The sequence below is a fragment of the Apteryx rowi genome, unplaced genomic scaffold (genome assembly GCF_003343035.1).
Source record: "Apteryx rowi isolate R43461 unplaced genomic scaffold, aptRow1 scaffold_29, whole genome shotgun sequence".
NCBI lineage: Eukaryota > Metazoa > Chordata > Aves > Apterygiformes > Apterygidae > Apteryx > Apteryx rowi.
In genome coordinates, this window is record NW_020449307.1 from 1,663,965 (window position 1) to 1,685,598 (window position 21,634).

General features: G+C 36.9%; 1 protein-coding gene across 6 annotated transcripts in view; it reads right to left on the minus strand.

Moving 5' to 3' along the window:
* LMBR1 (limb development membrane protein 1) overlaps positions 1-21,634 on the minus strand; it is a 78,306-nt gene that overhangs the window by 23,336 nt on the left and 33,336 nt on the right. For all 6 annotated transcript variants that reach the window (XR_003254105.1, XM_026069293.1, XM_026069292.1 and 3 more), the window contains 4 exons: positions 6,994-7,120; positions 6,469-6,537; positions 4,149-4,213; positions 2,883-2,955 (listed from right to left, as the gene is read on the minus strand). Coding sequence is in view for 5 of the 6 variants with exons in the window: in XM_026069293.1 (XP_025925078.1) it covers positions 2,883-2,955; positions 4,149-4,213; positions 6,469-6,537; positions 6,994-7,120 (334 nt within the window). In the remaining variant the exon portion in view is untranslated. The remainder of the gene's footprint in view (positions 1-2,882; positions 2,956-4,148; positions 4,214-6,468; positions 6,538-6,993; positions 7,121-21,634) is intronic.

Consider the following 21,634-nt stretch of genomic DNA (forward strand, 5'->3'; position numbering starts at 1 on the left):
GTAAAAATTAAACTCTTTGGTGATTCATATAAGTGGAGTATATATTTCAGAACACTTTATTGCTAAACTGTCCAGCAAGCTTACTTAAACTAAATCCCTTACGCACATGTAGTATTTCCACTGTTAAAACTGTGGAACAGTTGCAACAGCCACAGCATGGGAAGTCTTTAGCCTAATACATCAGCTCTGATACGGTAACAARAACTACTGCACTTACGCAGTCTTCATGTTAAATCACAGATTATGGTCTCTAACACTGGAGGACTACATTTATTAATGTAATTAGCACCACACCTTAACCTCCACACATTTTAACAAAATGCAGTAAACATTGTAAGCATGAAGTGCTTAAAAGTCTCCATAGTTCTAGCAAAAATGATATTTGTTTTTCTGGTATAATTTGTATTAGAAAGAGTTCTGGCAGAGAAGATGAAGCTTTCCATCCTTGCCACATAAATGAGAACCATACTTAAAATTACTTAAACAATTACTCATAAAAACCTTGCAGAATAGTATCTTCCTGCACATACAACATTTTCCCCTCCACCTACACGCTATTTTCAAATTTAGATTTTTATCTAATATTCAGCTAAAGCCCATTAATTTTCTCTGTATACCAAACTATAGGTTTTCAAGCATTCCTTTAGATGGTGGTGCCAATGTCATTCCCTCAATAAGTGAAACGTGAGAGAATTCAATTCCCTCTCCTGTTGAAGGGCCTTTAAGCCCTATGTCCTCTGCCTCTCAAGAGCAGGACGGCAAGAGCTCTATGGAATATGGACAGGCTACAGTTCCGCATCATGTTGACTTGTAAACTGTTCACCAGAAAATAATCAAATCTTTTGACTGGTGGTTAAGGAAGCCGCCTGCACATCGCCTAACTCCAGCTCCAGCTCACAGACTCCTACAGCCAAGGTCCACCTCACTAACAATCTTACCGAATTGTAAGAGAAAAACACTGTTGCATAGACTTCTAAACAGGAAAAGCAGCAAACAAAGTCATCTAAATAAATATATTCTCCACCTGAATGGTGGATACCGCGCTGCACTACTTCTAATAGATACTTGAAAAGCTTTACCGAAAAATGACCCAGCGGTTATTCCTGTATGTAAGCTTCATCACCATGACAATATAAAATATTCAGTAACAAATATTTTACAGTTGCTAGCTAATATCAAACACATAGAACAATTGTAATTACCTCATCACAGCTTCAAAGACATTCAATGTATGCACCTTTGTGCATGTGTGCACATATGTGCACGTGTCCGTATAAAAACACAGCTTCCAAAACAAAGATGAACGTTATTTGCAGGACGCAATCTGCCACAAGTAGCCAAGAAATACAGCAGACCTCATAAAATAACCAGAAGATTAACAGCCTCAGACAGTCTGGGATCAAAGTACAATGATGAATGCTATGAAGATGCTTACAACTTCAGAAGTTTTAGTAAAAATGTTTCAAAAACTAATATTTGCCCTTTGTGAATGAATTAATAGTAGTTACTGCTGATCACCACCAGTATTTCAATTTCTCCAGTTCCTCATCTGGAGTTGCACAACACTAGGAACATTCCACAAAAACAAACAAAAAAAGAAAATCTAGCAAAACCTAGCAATCGGCAGGGAGGTGAGAAGGGAAGAGAAAATACAAAAAGAAGTCTGAGTATTGAACTTAAGCCCTGAAACCATGGTTGATTTTAGCAAAAATAAGTCATTACTTTTCCCAAAACTTTCAACACTGGAATAAAGATAACCACCACACTCTATTGTTAAAGTCACCAAACACAATTATTCCCCTCAAAGAGCGTTGATCCAGACATACCAGAAGTGCCAAAATTAACATGGAAATCTGAAGCCAAAGTTTGAGCCTAAAGATTATAACAAATTCCCTGACCAAGCTATTTCGAAAGAAAATACATACTGAGATTTATGAGAAGAAAAGATTGAGACAGATGACAGAAGAATGGAGAGTACATGAGGAATGGAGGAAATGAAGAAAATTAAGGTTAAAAAAAGTCACATGCCTTTCAGAGAAGTCATAACAATGAATAAAAGTCATGACATGAATATTCCTTTTTATCCAATCTGAAGCAATTGTATAAGTTGTGGATGCCTCATCCATCCACACATTTAAAAGCAATTCAGAAGAGAACTTGAACAACATGATCACCAGATTAAGAGTTAGAATCAATACATTTGCTGTAAATGGTGTCCGCAATGCTGTAGTATTCTTTATCTTACAAACTAAAACTTCATACGGCTCTTGAAATACTTCAAAACAAAAAACATGTCAAGAAGTGCAAAACTGTAAAACTAAACATGAAACCTAAAATATTTATGTAATCATTCGTTGTAATGGTTGCAAAGCTCCTAGAATTGCATATAGCTCCTAGAATGTGAAGAACTGTTGGTGTATTTAGAATTTAAGCTAGTAATTCGTTAAACAAAACTGAACTAAAACAGAAAAAACCCTCCAAATAAAAAACAAAAATCTCAGTGCAGTAAGCTGAGCCTCTTGCTAATATTTTCTTTCTTCAGACAAGGCTAAAATATAGTCATTTACCAACCCAGACYGTTTTGCAGTAAGGGTGGTGGCTCTGCTTAGCTACTCAATTTACTTTTTCTCAGTCTCAGAATATTCATGCATTAGAGCTGATGAACATGCTAATAACAAAACCATCCCAGTCTTGAACAACATAGTGAGGAACTCTGTCCTCATGGTCCCACAGAAGCAACAATCAGTATGTAGCAATCATTATAAGCTTAAAATCTTGAACTTCTCTATTCTGAGAAAAGTGGCTATTTTCTGTTGAGATCAATACTCATAACTAGAGGTTCTCTAAATACTGTATTTGAAGCAATACTAGAACACGCATACCATTAAGTCTCCTCTGAATTGCTTCTTCTTCTAAAGTGATGATATACATCTGCTCATCTAGGTCTTCAAGGATCTGCATTTGGAAACAGAAACATGAATTGACTGAATATCAGCAGAAACATTCACTTGTTTCTCTGACTGCAGTAAACTAGTCAAGGTTGTTTTGTTTCAATAATGTTTATTTTGAATATACATCCTACTACTTTACAACATTGATGCAACAATGAACTCCGAAGAAGATTATTCAGTTCTACTACAGAACTATTTCTTCACTGTAAACTTAAGTTTTTGTTTTATGCTAAAATTGTACATTCAATCTCAATCTAAAGACATTTAGGGAACAGGGGAAGGGACAGGACATCTGACCTACGTTCAAATCATTCTACATTAGAAAAAGAGATTAATAACCTATCAACCTTATTCAATCTGATTTAAACAAAAATAACACAGATTTTGCAAAAGTAAATTCAAAAGCAATTTTTCATACAAGCCAATATTTCAAGTTATGTACATTGCTACTGGAAGTTAAGAGCAAAATCCATAAAGTCTGTCTGCCTTAGTATAATCAAGTGCTTTGACTTTAAAGCTTACAGACAGCAAAAGATTTACGTATATTTTCATTAGTCAGTTCAACCTTGAAAATATAAGGAAAAGGGACATAAGACCTAGATGCACCCAGATTTCAATAAATACAAGCTAGGAAACATGACAGCAAGGCCACCAGAGCATTTGTGCACAGTACAGACCTTCCCTGCCCTCGCATGGAGTTCCCTACAAGGACGGTATGGTATCTACACTGAAGAAGTTCTTACAGGCATCAAGGACCTACAGCAAGGCTAATGTCACTAAGGACATAAGGAGTTCCCTTCTCCTTGTCCTCTAGCTTTAGTTTGGTCTCATCTCCTTAGCTGCTGAACTTGGAACAAAAACAAACCACTCAAGCACTTTTAAGACTCAGATGTAGGCAATACTGGAAACAAGCGTTAATACTAGTAACAGTGGTAAAACTTGGTAAACTAGAGAAAGTCTATACTAGTAAAAACTTTTTTCTCTAAAGACAGTCTTCTGTTCTATAAAAAAATTTAAGCATGTATATAAATACTACCTATAGAAACTTAGATGACCTGAAGAGAGAATTATGTAGAAGTACACACATTCTGAAAAGGATAAAGAAAAAAAAAAAAAACAAGAGACACCCCTTAATGGGATTATGCTACTGTACTTCCTAATGGATAGCGCACGAGGGCAAAATTATGCCACACTTACTGTTGGCTTCACCAGCAACTGGCCCATTACTGCAAACATCCGTGAAAGCCCCACTGGTGTGCATACTGCAGAGGAAAGATGACATGGAAAAGAACAATTTGCAAGTCCAAGACTCCTTTTTTTTTTTTTTTTTTGAGGGATTCGAACTCCAATCCAAACTTTAAAAAAAACTTACTGCTACCATATGCATTTTGAAGATGATGAGCACTTCTCGGAGAGCATAACTGAATTTTTTTGTCATCAGGGAACAGCATACAATCAGATATCTGAACTTGCCCAGGTAATTATTTATTCCAAGCATGTGGCACCAGAGGCTATGTCTACACTAGTGGATTCAGCAGTGCCAGGAAACATTCCTGGGCATTAAGACTTGGTTGTCTACACCAGTAAATTGCTAGAACTATCCCTGGCACGATTTTGCCCCAGGCCAGTCAGCTCCTTCCCAAACAATTCCCAGGTGCAGCTCTGCAGCTCACCCAGCCCAGGCACCATTAGCACTAGGGCAACATGCACACCATCTCCTCCTCCTGGGAATGGCAGGACAGGGATGCGGATGATCAGTGCCAGCGATCACCTCCCATGTATTTAATCTATCAATACAGATGCAGCAACAGTGTTAAGATCGTGAAGCTGCTTCGCTATAGAAGTTATACAGCAACTTCAATTGATAAACTTAGCTATCAGTTTTTAAGCTACTTACTTTTCTTAATGAAATAAAAACTGGCCTTTTTTGATAGTAGCATGCATTAAATGAGAGTTTCCAGGCATAGCACATATTGGGAGAAAGGCTCACAAACCATGATTTTTACTAATAATTCTCCAGTATCAACAGTTTAGGAAGAACAGCCTTCAAGTATTGAAGGCTGTAGGATAGGGAAGGGATTTGTAACAGCAGAAATGAGAACAAAAATTTATGGTTTCCATTATCATGAGACAGTCTTGTCAAAAAAAGGAAAAGCACACAGATTAAGGTGATGATCACATTTGTTTTTATTAACTAGTATTTCACTATGACTATTGCATATTATGGGATAAATACAAGATTGAAGAGTATTCACAAAGGCTAACTTCAGCTAGTCTCCCTTGACTACAGAGGGAGCCTGCGAGCAGAGAAGAATAGGGAAAGGAAGTGATATTCCAAATCACTGGAAAAAGCCTCATCACTTAATTATTGATACTTTGCTTCAGCAATTAAGCAACTTTAAGATCTAATGAACCTCTAAACGCAGCCTCTACCACCTCCCCACTGCTGTATGCTGCCCTTTCAACTATACAGATACAAAAGCTTGGAGGGCCTCATACAACCAAAGCACTGAAATTAAGTTAAAAATAACTTCTCCAAAAATTGCTATTTAATCCCAACTATTTTGGTGATCTGGTTTGGTGCCCTGGAACACGTGCTATGTTTTCAGTTCCGCTGAAACAAACTGCAGGACAAATGTAGGAAGGTTGTAAGCCAACTTCTCCATCAAAAACTGTTTCGGCAACTCTTGTGAATCGATCTTGAACAGGCTGGGACATTCAGAACCGCGTTTCTCACTTCTTTCCCCTCCCTCCATTAAAGGGGATTGCTGGAATCTCCACGTTCAGAGAACCTAACAAAACTCACTGAGGTCTCTGTGAGCAATACCTGTAAGATTTATCTGCCTAGTTTTCTGTAAATATCTTATAAACTATAATTTCCCACCCTTTCTCCATAGTGACAGCCCAGTAAGTTTTAGCTGTAAACTTATTTATAAAAACTGAAGAACAGGAGATACCATGATAACCCAGAAAGTGAGACTTTGTCTCCCTCTCAGCAATTCCATAGAAATGATTCAAAGGGGGCAACTGAAACTGTAATTGGGATTTGGAGCCGTTTGTCTTTCCTATTCCCCCAAACAGGTATGAGTGAACTCTGGCTAGGACCAGTTGGTATAAGATTATTCATTTACCACATTTGTTTTGCATACAGTCACATAACTGACATCCAGACTGGCCAGATACCAGTTTTGTGATTATGAAACCTCACTGTACTGTGTTCTAACTTCTGCCTATACAGGAACATTTTCAATTAAAATAGAAATAAGGATAGTTGACTGAATATAGAAGGACAAATTAAGTGTTCTAGAATAACTCAGTGTAAGGTAGCATTTGTTTTACAAACTTCAGAACCCAAATTTAACACAATGTGTTTCACTTGAAATTTAAACTCAAGAATGAAAAATAAAAATACTGTTTTCCACCTTTAAAAAAACACTCTTTCAACATGAAAAGTTTCCTTTACTCTTAAAAACAACAACAACAAACATTCATCTTTTGAAAGAATCAGAATACTTACACAGAAGTAACAAGCATCCCATCAGTGATATACAGGAATATAAATATGGGAGGTAGAATTCCCAGAGATCTGTAAAGAGAATATTGAGTGCAGCCTTGGCTTACTAGGAAGAGGCTGCTTATGTCACAAGCACAACTGAATTAACTTCTTTCCTTAAGCTTTCTTCTTCAAGATTAAACAATTGTATTCTGAAGTATAAGCTAAGATTTACTCGGTTTGTAAGTCTGCAGGCAACTAAATCCCCTAGTACTGTTCCCACTTAAGTAACTTGTTTTTAACATAGATATAAAACAGCTTGTCCACAAGAGCACAGAATTTCTCAGCTTGCTAAGAACAGAAATAAAAAACAAAAACACTGAACAGAAAACAACTGTATTGACGAAACTGATACATCTTCTCAACCTGTGCAGAACTGGCACAGGATTTACTAGAAATACATTTAATTGAAAACATCCACTTCCATAATTAAATAAGTGCATGTGTGCATGGTTTTTTTTTTTTTTTTCTTAATTCCAAATTCCATACCATACAAAGACTCCATACTGGCAGCATCATTGTCTATGAGAGCTGAAGCAACCCACACGATTCCAAGGATAAGCAGTGCAAGAAGAATAAGCATTACAAGAGTTTCCAAAATGCGTGCTCGGATCCCCTGTGGGCAGAAGAGGGGAGAGGGAAGAAAGAACACAAAGAACTTTGAAATCAAATATTTTCATACATAAGAAAAACACAAATAAATAACTACTCCTTATACTGAAATACTCACATTTTATATACAAAAAAGCATAATATATAATGTACATTTAAAATACATTCCTCCATGTACATAAAAAAGGAAGTACTTATGGCTTTATAGTACCCAGATTGCATTTTTCCCCTTAAAACCACAGAAAACTGTTTTAAATTACATATGCCTCACAGTCCTCATTAATCTCATTATTCCATAAAACATTCTTTATGCTGTATGATTTTGCTTGAGCATTTTTAAAAGATGGATTACTTTTCTAATACTTTCAGCAAAGAAAGTGGATTAGCAAATTTTTATCTATAATTCCAATCAAGGGAATGGAAAGCCAATTATGGCAAATAGCCAAATAGCCCAGCAAGCATTAAACCCTGCATAGGTACAATGCACCAATTTACTTAAAATACATTCTTCAACTGAAATTGCTTCGGCACCACTCCTCACAGTCTACAGAGCCCTCAAGCGTACGGTTAGAGTACTGCTCGGTCGCAGTCTGCCCACGTACTGCTGCCGCGGTCACATCCACTACAGCCCATCTTTACGTGCTCCAGAAGGATGGAAGTAGGTCTCACTCACAGCACAAAAATCACAAGTCTATAAGGTTACATTCCAGCATTTGCTCGCTAGTCTTAAAATGTCACAACACAAATAGCGCAGTGTTACAATCGTAAATCTAAACATACACAAAAACATATTTGTTACTAATTAGGCTGCTAACATACTGTTGGGACATAATAATACTAGTATTGTTGGGACACTTTCTTCAGACATCCTTACCATTAACCGAATATCTGATTGCTTTTCTTATAATTATTTGACCTGTATTTTTCTTGGATTTTCAGCGTACACCTCCACAAACAAACCCAATCTCTTGTTCATCACACAGTTTCACCCCAACTTGTGCACATTCAACTGAAAAAAAAAAATCTACTTTGTAGTTAAAAACAAGAAGTTTGCTTCACTTTATTTATTCTTGTCTACTTTATCACCTCTTCCCTCACTGCTTAAAACAAGAGAATAACATGGTATTTACTCTGAAAATTAGGCACTCTTCATAACCCCAGCAACCAAACATGAATGGAAACCTCAGACATCCCAATCATGTGCACTTATCTYCTATAACATGCCAACTCCTCTCAGCCATCAATCCTCTGCAGAACAGCTAAGATAGGAAAAAGGAAGAAGGAGACAGAACTTCACAAAACTCTCCCTGAAGGTTAGTTGAGCAGACCAAGTCAAGCTCCATAAAGGCTCTCCAACACTGAATTTCAAATTAAAGGCTGTATGGACAAGATACGTATTTATTCCTAGAATGTATTTCATATAATAAGCATGGCTTAGGTGTTGCTAAAAATTAAAAAATAAAATAAAATTTATAGCACTCCAACTGGCTTTCAGTCTTCCATGAGTTATTTTGAATGTGAGCTTCTAAGCCAAATATTTATATTTGAAGATTAAAGACATTAAATAATTGTATGCTAGTATGTTTTGAACTTGAGCAATAAGTTATCAGGAAACAAACAGATTACAGTCCAATCCTTGTTGTCTAAAATTACAAATTTCTCACTGATTTCAAAAAGAGCTAGTGACCTGACCTTAAGAGGCACATAAAATAAAACTTGTTAAAGCTACATTTATCTGGCATCTGTCCTTCTCTTCATGTAAGTACTGAGCATTGATATAGAGCCTTCATTTTATGAAGGAAGAAACCCACAAGATTAGAAGAATACAAAAACGTTCAAGGAGGCATGCAGAAAGTCCTGCTTCAAGCTTTCCAAAAACCCCAACGTCTCCGTTCCTCTCCCAGGCAGGGGAGAGCACAGATCTGCCTCCTGGTCTTCTGAAAGCCCTGGCCACAGAAAGCAGATTCCTTACTTCCTTTCTGTTGGACACATGAAGCCTGAGAGAGGTCGAGATTTGTTCAAGTTTCATAGCAACAGATCCTTCCTGGCAAACCTGGAAAATACTTCCTTTCACATGGAGCCTAGAATATCAAAACCCCTCCTTGAAATGAAGGAGAGTACAACTGTCCAAAAGAAGAAACAAGAACTACATTGCAATGGAGACTGCCAAACGTAAGTCTTTTTTTTCTTCCCCCCTCCATATTTAAGGAAGATTGTTCTCTGAAAACAGGTAAGATTAGTAAAAATAAATAATACCTTCCCAAAAAAGCGAGACAATCACAGTGAGTCTTCTGACGTAACCAAAGTATTTGTCCAAAAGTATTACTGACGCAAACTCTAAAAAAAGCAAGTTACCTGCCTAATGAGTCTTCCCCACTAGCAATTTTGTTTCCAAACTACTTTGAATAATTTGATCATCAGAAAATTAGATAAATCTTTTGTTCTCACTGGCTAAACCTATCGTCACACACAATATACCAACAATACTGAAGAGGCTCATGTTTGCATTGAAAAGCAGGTCTAACTGTCTGCTCCAAGGGAAGAACAATTTTTGTATTATACAGACCCTCCAGACATGTTCTGCACACAGAATGATTCATACATTGATGATCATTTAAAGAATAATATTTTGAAAAATTTCATTGGAGCAACCAGATAGAAACATTCTGGGATAAGCACTAAGGATTACCTGGTAATTGTCCAGGTATCTTTTTTTAGATGCTTAAAGAATATAGATGAACAATTAATCTCAATTAGGCACCCACAAGACTGTGTCCTATTAAAACATTAGTGTTTCAGGCACATCTGTCCACACTTACATACATTAGTATACCTGTCAAATAACTGCTACCTGTAGCCTACAGAGATCTTCCCCCCTATAGAAAAGGCCTTAAGGAGTGAGCCTCAGGACACCCTTCCTCATTTTTATTTGCTGAAGGTAGTTTGTTTTTTGTTTGGGTAGTTTTGCATAATTATACCTCACAGGTTTAAAGCATGAATGTTATAATCACTAACAATCACTAATTCGAGAACAAGGCAAGAACTACATTCCTKATTTTGGGAACAGAGAGAAAAATCAATTCAAGAAAGAGCTGCCTAACATTTCATTTTATTTCAGTGAAGGCAAAGCTATGCGAACAAACCTTGAAATTCACCACTAAATTCTCTGTTTTCTGAGCAAAATCATCTTCTCCAATTTTTCTTTTTTGCTTAGCACTTCTTCTCTCAGGCATTTCATTTTTCTTCTCTCCCACAGCCCTATTACATTACTCAGATTTCTTAGACTAAGAAAATGTCACAGCATATTTTCCACAGAGGATACTGTCACTTCTATTTCACCCAACACTTGTTGCAATTTTTGAACTCATTTACTCTTCACAATGGTTTTGGGTGAAGGGTACTAAATTTAGAGTCTGCAGTCTTGCAACAATCCCATCCAAAACAAGAGATTTCACATCAGAGTGTATACGCACACTGAATTCTTCTATACTAGACCTTCTCATTGAAAGTACATTAACTTGCAGATAACAATCATCAAGCTCTTCAAAAGACAGCAAGAGTCCTGTCTAAAACTGGAAACTTCAAACCAGCTTGTAAGAGCACATTTATTCTTGCTGTTCAGTCTACGCTATCCGACTCAAGGACAGAGTTAATGAATGAGTAGGATACGGAAAAACACGCAGTGTAGATATGCCAAACTACTTTAATTTAGCATTCCAACTACACAAGGAAAAACGGTCATGCAGCACCAAATCTTAAACTCAAAAGGAGCGACTGCATTTGAATCAGTGGAAAAAGTGCTTTGATTTGTCATCCTCAGTATGCAACTGGAAACAAAAAACCTTTACCATGCAAATGAGTGAGATGACCTACCCAGAAAACTGCTTCAAATGCTTGCCCCAACATAATAAGTGCATGTGGGGGTGGGAGAGAGAGAGAGGTGAGGGAGAAGGGGCAATAGTCACCTTTTACACTAGAGTTTAACACTTTAGTCAGGAGAAATTGTCTCATGAGCTCCTAGTCATCACTGCTTAACATTCCTATGGAAACTAAACTTATTACAAGGAAGAGGAATGGTAAGATAAGTCATATTTTTAGCTTTCCATATTGCTTTCGAAAAAGAAAATGAAGTTGTCCAATTCTTCATTCATTTAGTCTTCTTTTCCTAATGGTTCTGACAGGTAAGAACAAGGAAAGCAAGCAGTACACCACCAGCCAACTTGCATCACGTTTTTCAGAAAGTTGGTCTAGACTGCAACTTAGAAACRTGCAACTAATTCATTCCTAAGATGTCCTTTGTTAAAAACAGAATGTACATAACTGATTCACTATTTTATGAATTATTTAATGCAGTTCAACTTGCAGTGTTTTAGGAGGGATTTATTGCCAAAGCAAGTGTAGATTACACAGTAAAGAGCTAAGAAGATATTTACACAATGAGAATAAAGATTCTACTTTGCATTTATTCCGTATTCTAGTATTTAAAAAGAGAATTCAAAAGATGCACACTGAAACAAGTTAAAAAAAATCCATATACAGCTCATGGAGAGAGGCATATAGACAGCGACCCTGACATCACTATCAATTCAAATAAACTCCAGTTTAGTACAGCATTAACCACACAGCCCAAAGTACTGCTCTGATGCTGTAAACCTTCAGGATGAACAACTGTAGCCTTTAATGAAATATGTTCCCTTCCACCTTCACGTAGTTTAAGTTGCGTCAAAATATGTCGATAAGACAATTCCAAAAGAAAGAAGAATGGGCTAGGAAAGCAATGCACTCGCTTTATTTCCAGCAAGACAACCTGCATCACTGCAGTAGTTCTATTAGCACATCAGGTCTAAGGAGGTCAAATCACTTGCCTTCTCTTGGCCAATTATGACTAAGTTGGAGAAGTAACAAAAAGCCACAGCACCATTTTAAAATACTTTTTATCCTCTTACAAATATCAGATATTCAGAAGAAAACCACAAAATGTAATTGAGCTTGAAGTTATGTACTTCCATTCCCCATTTCCTTATATGTTATGGTGGGACTTCTTCATAATTGCATTACTGTACATAGAACTAATACTGTGACTTCACCTTATATCTGTGTGTACAAGTGGAACATGCAAGAGAAATGAAGGAGGAGTACCTAGAAAAAAAATCCTTTTGAAAAAGCTTAACTAAAATAAAACCTGGGATTGGAAAGACCATTTGTCAGTCAGGAAGACTAAAAAACCCAAATCAGTAACTGGGACATGGTCCCCAAAGTAAATGGATGAAGGAATACGGGTCATAGTTACTTCAGACACTCCAGGCAGATCTCAAAAAGCAAGTATGACACATACAGAAAAGATTTTGTTAGAGAGGAGTTCAGAACGGTTCCTCACTGTTGTAGGTGCTGCTCCTGCTCCCCAGGGATCTGCAGAGAACAGGAAAGGCTGTAAAAATACTAGAAAAGGAGAAAGAAGAAGTGGAAGTAAAATAGAGAGAAAGGAAAGGGGACAGCAATAATGTGAATTAAGAGAGCATTAGAAGTGTTAGAAAGAACCACCCAATCTTTGGTATTTCAGTTGTACATATATTTCCTCTGTAGGCACAAAAAATGAGAGGAATTTTGTTCCCAGCATGGGTTTAGTTGAGGCCATCCTTTGGGAACAGTGAACCACAGTTTTAAGGAAGGTGGCATTTCTCTTGCTGGACAGCAATTTTAGTTGTACTAGACTAATTTTAGAGTTCTTATCCATGAAGACATCTGACAAAACATGTTATCATTTCCAACACTACAGGCATATAAATTGATCTTTAACTGCTAAACAGGAAATCAGAATACATCAAACAGCTTGTAATTTCCTGAAATAAGTTTCAGATTATACGTAAAGCAAACCAGACTGCTGAAAGTGAGCTACCTGCACGGTTCTGTATTGGCAGGAAAGCAGAAGTTTGGCATCATCTAGGCAGTGTAACACACAGTCTCTCATGCAGAGAGAGAAAACACTACTCGGTCAACAGACACTTTTAGAAACTAATTACTATAATCTGATAGAAATAGCAAATAAACAGTTTGTTAAAAAAATTGGGAAAAAGGTTGACATATGATCCCTCCCCCCCATTGAACTTCAAAGTTTCACAATCCAGACTCAGCAGCTCACCTGCCTTTTTCCTCACAGCACATTTTCAAAATTCGCCTCGTTCTTTAAAGCATGCGCTTAACTAAGTGAAATGTTTTGTTAAAGAAAAGACATTTAACGCATCAATCCCAGCAGCCTGGAACTTGCCAGAAGCCTAGTAATAYCTGTCATCTTCTGTGTACACTAATGAGGAAAGATAACAAAAACAAAAGATGAACAAAAAGAGCATTTCAGGCTTTCAAGGCATGCCTACAAATAAAAGCTCTCTTAAGGACACATTCTAAGGATCTTGTGGTTTGTAAAGCCTTGGAGATACCCAACTCTCAGACCTCCACTTCAAAAAAAAAAAAAAAACCTATTGCTGAGGCATTCAGAAGTTATTATATTGTTTAATCCTGAGCTACTTATACTGCTTGTATAAGTCGGCCTAAGGGTTCGTGTTTCCAGAAATGCCAAGTTTTGGCAAGAGACATTTAAATTACTTTAAGAAGTGTTCTGACAAATTTTTAGTTGCAATTCTGGAAGGCATCATCAAGAGTTTACCATACTTGTTTTCTGTGTTAGTCATAACAGGAACAAAGTCATCCTGGATAATAAATATTCAAAATATATTATAAAACAGCACTTGGCTAAAAAAAGGTAATTCTTCAGCTGGAAAACCCAATGAAGTACAAATGGCAACCAAATTAACTGTCCTGAAGGGATGACATATCATACAAGAAAGCCAAAAAGTATAATTACTAAGAAAGCCATTTCTCCTCCCAAGTAAATCTGTGTTAAATAGGATTACTATTATGCCAATTGCAACATATTAAGACATGCTTCACATTAAGTGTGCTCACACTTAACACCTAGAGGCTGGTTTTCAGCTTATAAGGGAACATATGTCTGGTGGTAGTTTCTTACAGCTTTTCAGCAAGGGAAAGGGAGATTTCCTGATAACAGAGACAAAGGGGGAAAAAATTCCTTTTTTGGCATTTTAAATTCTGTAACTATTTTGGATGGTATAAATGTAACAATACGAAATGTTTTGCTACCAAGTTAACATAGGTAGCAAGTAAAGACCTTGCTCTGCATGCTGATTGTCCAAAAGGTTCCAGATGTTTTGTGTAACCAGCAGTTAGCAGAGACTTCTTTCATCACTGCCATGAATCAGAAGATAGTTTCTCGCGTAGGCAAGAAACCTGCTGACTGCTCATCTCTCCATTAAGAGTCACGGACGAAATCTGGGAAGGCTGTAAAGGACATCTCTGACAACTGCCATTCTTGCATAGCTGCAGTAAAATATGCCCCATACACCCAGGGAACACACTGGCGCATCTTCCCAGCAGTGGCACAACCATGTGCCAGAAATCCACAAGTTCTCACTTTTCATGAAAGGGTGATTACATAAATCAAAGCAATCAAGACAATTTTCTTTTGCTAATCTTTGCTCTTCCAGTTGTGGTTATAAACACAAATAYTATTTTCCAATAGTTTAAGCATTAATTTACTTAACAAGATTTCAGCACAAAATATGTACAAATAGTATTTACCCAGAGTTTTATGTTTTAACAGAAAAAAGAGTAGAAAGACTTGCAATAAACTAAATTCTCTTTACAGAAAAGGAAATATTCCTGGTTAAAAATAATAATAATAAAAGAACTACAAAGGAGGAAAAATTATATTTTTGTACCTCCTCCCCCTCCAGGAAAGAGGATTTTTTTGCTGGACCACTCTCTGGCCATAGTGATATCACTGAACAAGTTATTAACTCCTATAACAGATACTTTTTGTATTACCAAATGATAATACCAATGGTGTGTTACCAAAATACACGATGCATGGATTTTTGTTAACTTCACATTTTAATTTGGTTGCATATTGTACAAAACAAAGACACATCAAAAAACACAATATTAATGAAGTAAAAATTACAATGTGTTACTCAAAAACAGAGTCCTAACAATGTTTCTATGGTGCTGAATATCTAAACATAGTTCTGCTTGGACATCTTGACCTCTTGTAAGGTAGGTAAACATCACTTTTTACACTATGCCCTGACCCATCAGGAAAGCCTGGGAAACATTTCTGCAATCGCGGCACATTTAAAATAAATATGAAGCCTATTGTTTTCATGTGACAAAAAGGAGTCTTGGTAACCTTAAGATTTGTTCGGTGAGACATTTTGACTGCAACAAACACATGCTAACATCTGTAAAAGATAAATACCTCCTTTAATTCTAGTTCTTTAGTGCTGTTATCAGTTTTGGCACGGTGGGGGGCTGCATATTAACATAAACTTCTGGTTTTAGCACCTGATGCATGCCTTTCTCAGTCTGTTAGTGTTAGCAAAAACACGAGCTTCAAAAGCATCCTGTGCCCAAGTCAGTAATATTACTTCGAGCAATCTTTGTTCTGACGTATATTCAAGACACAGTGCAGGAGCACTTTTCCTAATAAATAAAGGAGAARTACCATTCTCCATCAGGTAACAAGGAAACATTAAATTTAGCTTACTGATATTGGTCAAGGGGTCATTACCTTATGAGAGGAAACCCTTAACTAGTGCAAATTACTGACTCAACAGGAGCTGTAGTTTTAAGAACACATTTTTAAAATGTAGAACCAATGTCTCAGAACTATCACAGAACAAACTAAAATCTTCCATCAGGAAATAATGTATTCTGGAGTCAGATTCAAGCAATTGGAAAAGTTTCCTTGCTCATGCAAGAACCAAAGACTTCCAACTAACCAAAGCTTACTACATCTGTCTTTCCTAAGCATAGGATCTTTTTGGCTTGTGGAGATTTTAAAGATTAAAATGAACATTCTTCTACACAGCATGGTGCATATATTTTAAAGTTTGTATACATTTTCCACACAATGCAAATCTTAAAATTTATACTCAAAGCTTTTCAAGAAAGTTATGCAATACAATTCCCATTTCAGTGCTGAACTGACAGTGAGCTTATTCTATTTTAGACTTTAAAATCTCTAATTGTAAAGGAGCAATCAGTTATAAAATGTAGCGGCTGGCATACTCATCAAACAGGCTATCAGATCACCCTGCAACCTTTAGGATCATGAGATTAAGCTGATACTCGATTGGGTAACAGTGTGGGTATAGCTGAACAGAACTAAAGTCTTATAAACAGCATTTAATGTGAAATATTAAAAATAACTTGCTTGTGGAATTTATTAACATAGTGTAATCTAACTGAAATGAAAYTGAGGCTTATAATTTGGCATGGGCTGGGCACAAATCAGCTGATTTTTTTGTAATATCTTTTCCCAAATAATTTCACACACAGTGGTTACCATTCTGTTAATGGAATGGAGGTAAGAAATCCTTATGAGAGTCAACCATCAGCGAGAAGAGGCAGCTGAAATCATTTATTGACACATTATAATTAACAAAATCCAGAATTTTCAAAGAAAAACTGAGAATCTAGGAGGGAAAAGCAAAAAGAAAAGAACTTGATGCTAAAAGCATAATAAAATCTTTCAGTATTGGTTAAGAACCACAAACCAATAAGCATGAGAGCAATGCAAATGAACAAATTTGTTCATTTGCCTGCCACATTGGAAAATCAGTTTTGATCAAACTGAACTTAATTTTGGTAAGAGACCAAACAAAGTTAACTTAGTTTGACTTCGAGCCCTTGTTTTCAGGAATCTCCAAGATAAACAAAGCAAATGAAGGATGTAACTCACAGAACTAGAGCGCGAGACAAAGACGTCTTTATTGAGCAGATTGAAGAGGATATCTGTCCACAAGGCAGCACACCCACTGGAGTCGCTCAATCTGCCAAAGACAACTTACAGCCTCTCTACCATGTCCCAGAAGAGTATCCCAACCAATGTGTTATTGTATATTCTGGGACCCAGATCTGTCAGGCTTTCCTGTTGACACCACTGAATGCGAATAACTTGCTGCAATAACCCAAGACCCAAGCCGTACCCCTTGCAGATGAGCATCCGAGCTATCAGGATAGACAACGGCTCTTTCTCACTTTTGTTCCTAGGATCTATTTACCCATCCAGGAGGGACTCCAGTGAGATGGATTATGTGGGGATTCATCTACTGCCTGGCAGCTAAGGCAGTCCTCCCCCCCCCCCCAAATATCTGGATTCAAATTACTTAAGGAAAGACGACACACCTTGCTCTTCTAGATCTAGGTATCTGTTCCTGCATATTTAACATAGAAATAGCATATTGGAAAAAAATTCCCTCAAAATTTTAATAACAAAAGACATTCCAGTTTCTTAAAATAAGAAAAAGCAACAGAATGAATATTGGGGGAAGAGGGGCCATACCTACTAGCTGGAAGAAAATAATTACAGCCTACAACCGTCAGATGCAATACAACTACCTTGCAGCAGCAGGCAGCCCTTGCCCATTTTACCAGAACTGTTACAAAGGGCTTATGTCAAAACTCCTATTAAAAAGGGCAAATGCAGATCTCCCATTGACACACGAGTAAAAGCAACGTGCAATCCAAACCTTTGGGGGAGAGGGGAAGGAAGAAGTGCAAGGGCACACAGGAAAGCTATGTCTGTCCCAGCGCTCCCCCTTTCCTCACCAGTTTCCTCCAGCTTTCCATTAGCTATGGCTCAGCCCTCACTGATTAGCTCTTACATGCACCACTCCCTCCACCTACTTCAAGTTTCCTAGACTTTCCAAAGCCACCTACTATAACACAAGAGCTGTGGGGTTTCTGACACTGCGAGTCTTCCTCCAACCATTTACTTTCAGATCAGAAGAAATCTTTCCTGTTAGACTGGAGTGATAAGATAAACAGATATTTTCCATCTTTTGTGGCCTGACAGAAGATTAAAATAAGTAAACCAAAAGTGTTATGTTAAGAAAGAAAAGACTTGGAATTTGTGACAGTGATTCTGGCAGGAGGAAAAAAAAAAAAAAAAANCCCCCCCCCCCAAACTGGAAGACCAGTTCGCCAAAGCAAGTGACCCTTAGAAGCACACAGGTCRCTAACAAAGTTCTAGAATAGAAACCTGAAGTTTTTTCAGCATGTCAATCTATTACTAACCCCCCTGCATGGGGGGTTTACTGCTAAATAAAGTAATAGGCTGTCATGCAAATCCACACTATGGACTTATTAACTCCTTCCTTGTGTTGTCAATTCAGAGCAAGTGGAACACATACCAAGTAATACAGCTCTCTAAGTAAAGGTCTAAATATCAAACTACTGGTTATGAATATTAATAAAAAATCATTGCGCTATTATGGAGGGAATCAAAAGGGGTGTTTGTTTACCTAGTAAGGCCTCATTTAATAAAGCCTATTAAAAACTGCTTTTTTAAAAACATTTCTATGATTAAGATACTTATATGAAAACTCACTACTATCAATATCGAATTATAAGGCAATCCTCTTTTCTGAGAGTTAAAGTGGCACCTGACTTAAGTCTGTCAAGTCTTCTTTAAAATGAAGGGAAAAAAAAAGCCCATAAAAGAGACTTAAAATAAACAATGTTTTTGTTTGTCCTGAAAGGCCATTATTTAATATTAATGAAGACAACTGTTTCCACACAGACTAATGTGAAAATACTCAAATAAAACATTCCTGACAAATAAAACAGCCATGCTTATAAAACAAATTGCCATGCTCAAATAAAAACAGTAGTAGCTCGATTTAACATTTCTTACCATTTAATAAAAGAAATCCAAATACTGAGAGGGAAGGGAGGGCACGTTCACATTGCCTACGTGAGTGTCTAACTTCGACATGCTAAGTTCTTGGAGGCACCTGCCTCCTTACATTGACTGAAACAGGGAACTCCGAGACCCCCCCAGTCAGTCATTTTAGGTATCTTACACATGTGAAGACTTGCTCCCTTCCCAAAGGAAGGCAAAAATTTAAGTGAATTGTCCTGTAAACCTCAGACAGTAAGAAAAGTTAACAAGAAATACATCTCACAGGTTTTAGATATACAGGTATCATCTACGACAAACAAAAGGGTTTGTGGAGGGCACCAAGAATGCTCCATCCAAGAACAAAATCTGGAAGCTATTCACTGCTGCTCATGGGGATTCAGCCAGGGGATGGTATCTAACAGCTCTCTCAATCATTTAAAAAGATACCACCAATTCCAGGTTAAATGTTTTGCTACATAAAACGCCAGGAAACAAGGATAAAATTCAATTTCTATGGGATTATGTTATTTCTAGAACCTAACGCTTTCAGTTTACTTCTATTGCCCACAGAGCAAATAAACAGGTGGTCCAACTATCAGTTCTAAAACAGAAAGATTCTAGTATAGCATTGATGTATTTAACTGATTTTTACTGATACAGAACTCCATAAGTTAACCTAAAATGAAGAATACTGTAACTTTAAAAAAAAGCACTATATTTATTCACTAAGAGAGCAGTGGGGAAAAGAGATTCACAAGTTATTTTAATACGTTTGCAGGGCTACAACTATGGTAAAGCTTTTAGCAAAGAATTATCAGAATTCTACAAAATACAGGCACACCAAATACAGCAGTTTTGTAGCAGTGTCTGAAACGTTCAAGTTCAGAAAGACGTAGGAGTGGGGAAAGCACAAGTTCAGCACTGCTTTTCCCTCCTGGCTCAGATGAGGTGGAATAACTAATGCTCCAGTATTAGCTTCTAAAACTAATCACTTTGGCAGATGACTCTACCTACTCAAATGCAAAAGTCATTTAATAGTTTCTCACAGTATGCTAGTGAAGGAACGGTCAGAAAACTGCATTATGAAATAACATTAAGTGTGTTCGGGACTTTCTTTGCAAAGTATTTTTGCTCCAATATTACTAACAATCCTTTTTTCATCTTGTAAATCTATTAATTTTTATAGCTCAAATGGATGAAAGTTTTGCAAGAATATAGACTAGCCTGACACATTTTGCTTTTCTACCTACATGAAAGAAGTTAATCAGAAAAAGGAACCATAATCTCAACCACAKGAACTATACCAGGAGGCAGAATCATTGTTCATCTGTGAAATCGCAGAGGGGCAGGAACCCCAAAAAAGCTATGAAGAGTAAACTACACCATCAGTTTATCTTCTGTTACCTTATTTTCTGTAACAGACACTGAGGCCTCCTTAAAAACAAGGACATTCTAATTTATGGAAGCAATCAGGTGACATTTAACTACTTCAGCAAAACGGAGCCCAGATCACATCTCATCACATCTTGATCCATTGTGCGCAGCCACCAACATCCACTTATTTTCCTCCTCAGCCATCCCCAGATACACAACTGTTACATATATTCAGCGAATCATTGATCTCCTTATGGTAGGATAAAGAGGACAGGATTTGCATATAATGTCCACAACTAAGTTCAGCAAGACGTTTATTAAAAGATTTAAATATCTACAAAACCAAATTCACATCAAGCCATACTTTCTCAATAGCCGCAAGTTCCTCTGTTGTAGCCCTTCATTCTCAAACTTCTTTATCTTACTCTTATCAAAATCAGACTAGGCCCTAGCCTGAAGGCGGCACGCACATTACTTATGTACAGGTTGTCATCTTGCACAGATATATTCCTCGATGTCTGAATAGCAAAACCATGCAACTTGCACATGCTGAGTTAACCTTCTCAGGGTTTTTAAATATAAGCAATATTTCCAACCCCTTCTTGACCTACATGTATTAATTTTCATGTTCTTACTGTGAACCTTTTATATACAAAGTTATTTTCATATCATACACATCTCCAGTATAGTTACATATTCCAATCACAGGTCCTTAGAGGCAGGCCATACACTCACTTTTTTTTTCCCCCCTAATTTGCTGAAATACACCCTTAACATAAGAAAATTTTGTATGTGTGTGTGGAACTGCAAATAAAGGGTCTAAAAGTTTAAATTATAGTTTTAACATGTTTTCTGACATGTTACACTTGTCAACGTGACATGTTAACAAGTATGCAAAACCTTCTTATCCTCCATTTCCTAACATTTTATGAGTTGTTCTTACATTTAATATTAGAGGTGCCTAAACTGTCCTCTATATTACAAATTATAAAAATATTTTACATTTTGCTGTGTACATACTATTCTAGAGACTTCAGTGGAAGCAGAAAGCATACTAAGAGCCAAGATGTACACTATTTTTAAACACAAAATTTACCATTAAGTATGCCCTTAACTATCTACCTTGTATCTTAGAGAATATGTTATGGGTTTGTATAACTGTCAGTTAAACATGCTTTTATTTTAATGGGGGGCGGGGGGAGGGAAGAGGAGACCCTGACCAAGCTACTTGCCAAATCAGAACTCCAGAATAATTAGTATCTGCTTCTAAACAACAACAACAAAAAAACTAATAAATTTTAAGTATCATTTTAAAATGACTCCAGTTTAAAGAACTGGACCTCATATCTGAACTTAAGATGTTAGCTTATGTCAAAAATACAAAAC